A 9,312-nucleotide genomic window follows, 5' to 3' on the forward strand; every position below is an offset into this window, starting at 1 on the left:
ACATAATTATTGTTACTTGTATTTATTGAAAATTATTTTTAATTTGATTTAAAAAATATAAATACTATAATTTAAAAAAAATTATCTTTTAAAAATTAATTTTTGTAAGCTACTTTTACAAGATAAACTTTATCAAACTAAGCCTAAATATAATAAGTGTATGTTCTAATCCCAACCCCGCAGACACACCTCTCTGCAGTGATTAGGGGTGGCAAACCGGGCGAAATCTACTAGGTTGGTCCGCGTAACCCGCCAAAAAGATGGGTTGGGCTGAAAATTTGAAACTGCCAAACTTAAAAAGTTCGTCTAACCCGCATTGTCTAATCCATGGGTTTTGGCGGGCTTCAACGAGATGGGGCGGGCTTCTCCGGTGGGCCAGGCATTTTTTTACAAATTTCTATGTATTATTGATCTACAAGAGGATGAAGATGATAATTAAAGATGTTCTAAGTTATATTTTGGATTATGCTTTATGTTTGATTGATTATAAACTTGAAGATGTTTAATTATATGTTTTGGAGAATGTTTGTTTTGTTTTGGATAATGTTGATTTTATTATTTTGTTTCAAAAAAGTTGGTTTATGATTATATTTATTAACATATCAACGTGCTAATTCGCTATTAAATGAGATTAAAAAAAATTCAGAACTACCTCACTAAACAAAATGGAAGAGCCAACCTATCAAATAATGAATTTTTGGCGGAATGAGACGGACTTTTTTGTTTGTCAGTACTAGCGGTGATGAAACACCCTCTCTTAGCTTAGCATTGTGATTTTGCTTCACTTCTCTTCTCTGTTCCCGGAACAAATAGATAAATAAATTGCATTAATTAATTAACAAAATTTAATACAGTTCTCCAAAACAGAATAAAATAATAATAACACCATTAATATTTCAATAAACAAAAAAAAAAAAACTGAATGACCTAAACTACTTTTATTACTAGCTAGAATGATACATAACATCTCTGGTAAAAAACATTAAGAATGTGTTTGTAATACTTTGAGAATAAAATCTCACAAGAAAAATTTTAAGAGAATTTTAATTCTCACGTTAGTCTTCAAATTAAATCAGACTAAAAAAAGTCTAATTTGTAATTTTATTATTACTAAAGATTAAAATATCAAAATTATCTCTAATAAATAAATAAATAAAGATAAATAAAAAAAATCACAAAGACAAAATAATAAAAAACACACAATTCGTTTTATTCATACAATCAATTATTTCAAATTATGAATTTAAATTTGAAATAGAATTAGAATTCATCTCTTAAAAAAAATATAATTTTTTTCTCACTTTAATGCTCTCGAAATACACTCTAAACGTTTCAATTTCAAACCGTATAACAGCCAATAACAATAACAATAACAACAAAACAGAATAAAGTTCAAAACAAACCGAAGAGATTGAACAGAGATATTAGGTACTTTGAATTGGGTATTAGAGATCCCTCCTCAACCCCCCGAACGATTCAAATTCCAAATATCACTTTCTATGGGGTTGTCATTCTGAACAACGACAACCCCATTCCAGTTCAGAAATATAAAGAAAAAAAAGGTGATCCCTTTGGTTTTGCATTGTAGAATCAGAAACCAAACAACATTAACAAACCCCACATTTATCCTTTTTTCTCTTCTTTTCACCGATTCATATATATTATATACCCTTCTTTCATTGTTCACAATCTCATTCTCACTGTCGTCTCTTTCTTCTGTTGTTTTGGGATATGGAGGGTGAGATTGAGAAGAAGAGCCAGCAGGAGCAGAAGAAGCAAAAAGAGTACATAACGCAAGAAGAGTTAAGTCTCCACAACAAGCCAGGGGATCTATGGATCTCAATCCAAGGAAAAGTTTACAATGTCACAGATTGGGCCAAAGATCACCCTGGTGGTGATGTTCCCATTTTGTCCCTGGCTGGCCAAGATGTCACAGATGCATTCATAGCATACCATCCAGGAACTGCATGGTCCTACCTTGACAAATTCTTCACTGGCTACCATCTCAAGGACTTCAAGGTCTCTGAGGTTTCAAGAGACTACAGGAACCTTGCTTCTCAGTTCTCGAAGCATGGACTCTTTGATAAGAAGAACCATGTAACATCTTTTACTTTCTTATCGGTTTCAGTGATGTTCCTGGTTGTGATATATGGAGTTCTTTGGTGTCAGAGTGTTTGGGCCCATTTGGGTTCCGGTATGCTGCTTGGTTTGCTTTGGATGCAAAGCGCTTATGTGGGTCATGATTCCGGCCACTATGTTGTTATGACTAACAAAGGGTTTAACAAGCTTGCGCAGATCGTTGCAGGGAACTGCTTGACTGGGATCAGCATTGCGTGGTGGAAATGGACTCACAATGCTCATCACATTGCCTGCAATAGCCTTGATCATGACCCTGATCTCCAGCACATGCCGGTTTTTGCAGTCTCCTCGAGGTTCTTTAATTCGATTACTTCTCGTTTTTATGGTAGGGAGTTGAAGTTTGATTCTTTGGCGAGGTTCTTGATTAGTTACCAGCATTGGACTTTCTATCCTGTTATGTGCATTGCTAGGATCAACTTGTATGTTCAGACTTTCTTGTTGTTGTTTTCAACTAAGCGGAGTGTGCCTGATAGGGCATTGAACATAATTGGGATCCTTGTGTTTTGGACTTGGTTCCCTCTCCTTGTTTCCTGTTTGCCGAATTGCGGCGAAAGGATCATATTTGTGCTTGCTAGTTTTGCTGTTTGTTCTATCCAGCATATTCAGTTCTGTTTGAACCATTTCGCTGCCAATGTGTATCTTGGTAAGCCAAGTGGGAATGATTGGTTTGAGAAGCAGACGAGTGGGACGTTGGATATCAGTTGCGTGACTTGGATGGATTGGTTCTTTGGGGGTTTGCAGTTCCAGCTTGAGCACCATTTGTTTCCGAGGTTGCCGAGGTGCCAATTGAGGCAGATTTCGCCTTTGGTACAGGCTCTCTGCAAGAAGCACAATTTGCCTTACAGGAGTTTGTCGTTCTGGGAGGCAAATCGGTGGACTATTCGGACATTAAGGAAGGCTGCTTTGCAAGCCAGGGACCTAACCAACCCTGCTCCCCAAAATTTGTTGTGGGAAGCTGTTAATACTCATGGCTGAGGCACTTCAATATTTTTTTATGGTTCAGAACAATTTCAAGGTTTTTCTTTTTTTCATTTTTATTTTACTTTGTTTTCCTATTGTCAGTTTGCTAGTTCCCTAAAAGCACTAAATTTAAATTGGGGAATTGAGTTAGTTTTTATTAGGTGTGTTGTAGAAACAATGACCCTGCTGATATCACAGTGATGTACTTTTATTCAATACAGAATTTCAGATCAGATTTCTTTCTTATTTTTAAGAATCATATTTCTTTACTTGAACTGTTGGATTTCTTTATTTTTCGTCATGACTTTTTTTATCTTCCGATGGTTTGTTAGTTCCCCACATCCTTAATTTGGATATGAGTACTGCTATATCATACAATCAAATGTGCTTAACAATATCTCCAACCAGCAAAGTTTTTCTTTTTAATCTTTTCCAATCAATCAATTATAGTGCCCAAAACAACCCATCTTTCTCTATAAGGAGGTGTTAGGCATATTGTTGGATATTGACTAACTTTTTACGGTTATTCTAATTTGCATCTATTCTGATCATATTTGCATTTTCACCTCCATTAGCACAGGATTTAACTTGCATCATTCTTGATATTGATACAAGAATTCCATCAGATTGTATTGTTATTACATTTGTATACTCATATACCAGTTATTGAGCCTAATTCTTCTGTAATTTTGGGTGTATTTAGAAAGAGGATGAAATTATTGCAGTGATCCCTTTTCTGTTTGTTCCTGAAGCATTAATAAGGTGAAGGCTAATGAATCAAGATTTGCATGGACTTGATTGACTGTGACTTTGGCTTTTGATATTACAATGCCTCATACCGTAATGAATTAGTCTTGTGGCATCAGCTAAGGAAATAATGATGATTTTTGATAACCCGGGATTGGTTAAATACTGAAATCATATACACGGTTCATTTTGGTACATGAGTAGCAATGTTTTGTGATTTAAAAATAGAAAATTGGATAGCTCAACAAAAGAGGCAGAACAGTGTTGCCTCAAAATAGTAACTGTTTGCGGATGCTCAAATCTTGACATCTGAAAAGTGCTAAGGTCCTAATGGATTTGAATCAAGTTAGTTACAAACAAACCAGATATAACAACATTCACATGTGCGCAGGAAGTGTCTGAAGCAAATAGCGAAAAATGGAGGGCGATATAAATTCAAAACTTACTTTCTTTCTTTTTTTTTTTTTAACTGGGAATTATAAATAAGTCCAGATATTCTAATAACTCATTCCACTTTCCCTCTCTAGTTTGAGTTCCTTCTGTTCTGAATGTGTGCCCTAGCCAAATGGCCCATTAATCAAATGCTCATGAAATTTGATCCTTTTTGTGATATTAACCCATTCAAGCTTGCTTGGGCTTTGAGAGTGAGCGTTGCACGTCTATATGAGATACCTAGTATTCGTTTAATGATGAATGCGTTTGGTTTCTAATTATAAAATGTTTCATTTCACCGTAAAAAAATTAATTTTGCTGCATCAGCAACAAAAAATAATAGTCATGTTTAAGCCTTGTTTTTGCTAGTAGGTTGCTTCCGTACTTGTGTGCTAAATATGGGAAGGAATTTCATTAAAAGCTTGTCCTTTTCCTTCATTTCATTTAGACAGATTACCTCCGTTTTTTGCCCCCTTTAGGAATGAATCTTGCAGTGATTGAGTTAGGTGTGGAAGAGTTGTAATTAGGTAAAGCCTTCTCCAAAAATATTGACCAAAGTTACAAAATACTTTTACGCTTAACTTGGTAAGGAACAGCTGCCGAACATGGCAAAGTCAGGAAGAAGGTAAAAAAAAAAAAAAACTAAGATGGTATGGTACTTTAGGCAAAGACACCAGAGTAATATTGTCATATCCAAAAATAGATTTAATACTAGCTAGCATGCAGCAAGAAATATAGACACATGCCCAGACTTAAATTATGACTTGAAAAAAATTTAAATACTAGTCTAGTGATTTTAGTCGTTGATAAGATTAATAACTAAAACTATAAACTGTTGTTAGAACATGGATATTTCTAAAAAATTTTCACTTAAACAAGCCATCACATCAGCTACTTAATTAGGTTTTCTGAACACACAATTTGGCTACATTTCTCAATTTCTAGTTGGGTCATTCTATGATACAGATGTAAACCCATACAGATTTACAGATTTTGTATCTGACTGATTATGGGATTGACACGTTTATGTGTTGTTGCAGGGCTTGTCTCCAAGGTGGATAGTAGCTGGGGATGTGGCTGAGCCGTTAGCCAATGGTTTTTTGTTGGGGCATGTGTTGATGGACACTTTGAGTTGGGCTTTGCGTACAAAAAAAAGTGGGTATTGAAAGAGAATGGGTGTCTGTTTTTTGTTTTTTTTTCGGAGTGGGACAAAACAAAAAAGACACGAATGGCATGGTAGGGTCCATGGAGGGCGTACGATTGAGTAAGACGATTTCCCCAAATCGGAACCCCTAGGGTCGAGGTACAGGAATAGTGCCGGTAAAGGTGTTCGCGTGGAGGAGGTTCGAGGCGGGAAACAGGCAACAGTTGACGTAATGGGTTCGTGGCCTGTCGCTCGTTGAGTTCGCCTGGCGGTCGACGCTTCCACTGGAGGCGTGGTCGGAGGTAGTTGGTGGTGTTGGCGTTCTGTCGTCCGCGGAGGTATGAAGTAGATTGTTTCAGGTGTTTTGGATCATACTGTATTCACCATAGCCACTTTAGCTAGGGACATGCAAACACAGTTTTTTGACGGTTTATACTTTCTATCTCTTGTATTTCTGGGCTGTGTCCCTCAACCACAGGGTCTATGTCTACTGGCTCAACCCTGCAGCATCATCCGGGTTATCCATGATCTCTGGTGAGTAGTGTTCTTTCATGATGTGCCCTTCATTTTTTTCATTAGGAAGTCTGAGACTGTTATGTGATTGGGGGAGAAAATGAATGATGTAGAGTTGGCTGTTATTTCAATCCTGTAGTCTTCTTTTATGTTCTGGTTAGTAGGGAAAAACTGTTGTAGGAGAAATCTAGGGGGCGATGGATTTATGGATGTGGTGGTAAAAAAACGTTATGGTGCCAGTGTGGAGAAAGGTGTTTTTTCGGTTGGAACTAATGGTTACTGTTAGACATTCCCCGTTGCAGGCATCGCTATCATCTGAAACGTGCTGTTCGGAGATGAAAATGTTAGGAATGTGTTAGTTATTTTAGTGACAGTAAAAATTTAAAATTTTTTTCTTTGCACCATTAGTTAAATGCATACTGTATAACTAACCAGCTTTCGAGTTAACCAACCATTTAGGTAGAAAATTGTGAAAGATGTCGACTGACCGTAAAGGTATTCCGAAAGCCGTCGGGGTTAACCTTTTTTCGTAGGCGAAAATGCACGAATTAGATGTAGTGGGAGCAAATAGTTGATCGCACACAAATATGTAGGCTCCTAAAAAGAAACAGCTACTGGCTGAACACGCGTGTTATATGTTTTTTAGGAGAAAATGGTTTCATATGCGAAGCATTCGATAGAGTAAGTCTGCGATTCTGTTCTGTATTGGTTGTTATTAGAATGTCACATAAGGCAGTTGTTGTTATTGTTCGTGGTTGTTGTGAGTTTGTTGTCTAGTGCACCGGAGTTTGTTGTGAGTATGTTCGTGGTCATTGATTCACGTTTCATTTGTAACAGGATGGATGATCACCATCTGATTTTATAGGGTGATATAAGTATTTACATATGCTTAGGCTGTCATACATTTTTTAATCGGTTGAATAAGTTTCTTCACTTGCGTCACTTGTGGTTGTTTCATGTTACGAAGGTATATTTTCCAGTTGATTGAAGTCCTGTGAGTTTGAAGATGGATTCCACCCCTCCGTTTAGTTGTGGTGACGATGACACAGATTGGCTAAGTGAAGAAGATTTTTCTGGTGTGGCTAGCTTTAGTGGGAAGGACGAGGAACCCTCGTTTGAGACTGACTCTGAGGGAGGCGACACGACTGAAGAGGTCCACGGGAACGGATTTGGCGTAGACCCGGTGCCAAGTGACGGGGATGCTCCCGGCTTCAGGTCCACGGAGGATTTTGTGGACCAGGTGTTTAAGACCGAGGAAGAGGCATATGCGGCGTACAAACAATTTGCCCGCTTAAGGGGGTTTGGGGTAAGGAAGGGTGACGTGGCTCGAGTAGACGGTGTTTTGGTGCAGCGAGAATTTTTTTGCCACCGGGAGGGTACAAGGCATGCAAAACACTACGATCGTCCAGACAGAGTCCGAGAGGAGAAGTTGGAGAGTCGCACGGGTTGTACGGCAAAGTTGAAAATTTACTTAGATGCACAAGATCAGGTTTGGAAGGTCAGGAGGATCGACGACAGCCACAACCACCTTCTTGCTGCATCTATGTTTAATCATCTTCTTCCTAGTCATCGGAGTTTGAGCAAGAGCGATAAGGCGCAGGTTGATAGTTTGAAGAAGTTCGGTATAGCCACATCGAAGATTATGGCTTACATGGCCGGGCAGTTAGGGGGGTACGGGATGCTTCGGTTTACCAAAAGAGATCTGTATAACTATGTTCACGGCCAGAGACTGTCTTAAATAAATGACAGCGACGCAGCAACAACGATAAGTTATTTGGAGGGTAAGGCGAATGCTGGCATGATGTCTGTCGCCAGATACACGAAAACATTATAGGGTCGACTAGGGAGTCTCTTCTGGGCTGATGGACAGATGATGGCAGATTATAAGTTGTTTAGCGACGTGGTTGCATTTGATGCAACATACCGGTCCAACAAGTACAATAAGCCTCTAGTAGTCTTCTCCGGATCTAATCACCACAAGCAGACTGTGATTTTTGGGTTTGCGTTACTCGAGGACGAGGAGGTCCGTACATATAGGTGGGTTTTGTTGAATCTTGTGGACGTCATGGATAATAAGAAGCCTTCCGTCGTGGTCACCGATGGGGATAAAGCCATGAGAGCAGCGATAGCGGATGTACTTCCTTCAGCCAGGCATTGGCTTTGCAGGTGGCATTTGGAGAAGAACTGTGTCATGCGGGTGAAGGAATCTGATTTTCGGAAGGTCTTCAAGAAGGCAATGTACGCAAATCTCGATGTTCCGGAGTTTGAGGATTACTGGACGACAGCCGTGCAGAGTCTTGGTCTAATGAACAACAGTTGGGTAAAAAGCACATACGAATTACGACATACTTGGGCAACAGCATATCTACAGGGAACTTTCTACGCCGGCTACAAGACAACTTCGAGGTGCGAGGGGATAAATGCATTCGTCAAAGGGTTTCTGAAATCAACAAATAGCCTATTGGAGTTGGTTCATAGCTTGGATAGGGTGGTGAAGGATTATCGCAATAACGAGGTCACAGCCCAGTTCTATTCAACGTACTACACGCCCGTATTGATCACAGGTCTGGATAAGATAGAGCTATTTGCTTCGAAGATATACACCAGAAGTGTTTTCAAGGAGGTCAGGAAACAAATCAAAGGGGTCGGGGGTTTACTGTTTCTCGAAAAAGACACCATTAGCACGATATCGGTGTACAAGTTCTCAAGCACGGCAAACCGTCGTAGTGTCCGCAGGGTGCTGTATGATCCAACTGAGCCTAAGATTGAGTGTGACTGTCATATGTGGAGCAGTGAAGGTATTCCCTGCACCCACATATTTTCTGTGATGAAGTATGAGGGGTTGGACGAGATCCCGCCTAGTTTGATATTGCGGCGGTGGTGAAAAGACGCCAAGGAATGGACGCCAAAAGAAACAGAACGGGAAGAGGCGCACGGTTCTCGGTTACTAAGGTACGACACCTTGTCCAGTGCAATGAGTGCAGTAGCGAAACTTGCTTCGGAGGATGCTGGTAAGTTCACAGTGGCCAGGAATGTCATAGCCTCATTGGCACATAAACTACACGGACAAACTGGCAACACAGTTGATCATCATGCTGCAGTGACTCATAAGGAAGTTGTGAAGGAGCCGTCCGTTGCCAGGACTAAGGGGGCCCCTAAGCATGGTAGGGAAACTGCGAGTTTAGCACAGGATGAGCCTGGGGGCAAGAGGCGTTGCTGTAGTTCTTGCGGGCAGCCAAGTCACACGAAGAGGACATGCTCATCCAAACGGGAAGTGAGCCATAACGGTGTCCGAGAAGGGATGTCCTTGACTCGCGAGGATTCATCATCCGGAGACCCCAGGGGGAATCGCGAACGACATGACCGTTCGGAGGTAT

General features: G+C 39.8%; 3 protein-coding genes across 3 annotated transcripts; all 3 read left to right on the top strand.

The window, feature by feature from the left end:
* On the top strand, positions 1,391-3,352 carry LOC107643646 (delta(8)-fatty-acid desaturase 2-like). Its single transcript, XM_016347348.2, has one exon. It carries the CDS (start codon positions 1,732-1,734, stop codon positions 3,112-3,114), a length of 1,383 nt encoding a protein of 460 aa, XP_016202834.1. The 5' UTR covers positions 1,391-1,731; the 3' UTR covers positions 3,115-3,352.
* Positions 6,942-7,673, top strand: LOC107640633 (protein FAR1-RELATED SEQUENCE 5-like). The gene has a single exon (XM_016344143.1). It carries the CDS (start codon positions 6,942-6,944, stop codon positions 7,671-7,673), a length of 732 nt encoding a protein of 243 aa, XP_016199629.1.
* On the top strand, positions 7,809-8,819 carry LOC107640632 (protein FAR1-RELATED SEQUENCE 5-like). The gene has a single exon (XM_016344142.1). It carries the CDS (start codon positions 7,809-7,811, stop codon positions 8,817-8,819), a length of 1,011 nt encoding a protein of 336 aa, XP_016199628.1.

Source organism: Arachis ipaensis, chromosome B05, assembly GCF_000816755.2.
Source record: "Arachis ipaensis cultivar K30076 chromosome B05, Araip1.1, whole genome shotgun sequence".
In the NCBI taxonomy this organism is placed as follows: Eukaryota; Viridiplantae; Streptophyta; class Magnoliopsida; order Fabales; family Fabaceae; genus Arachis; species Arachis ipaensis.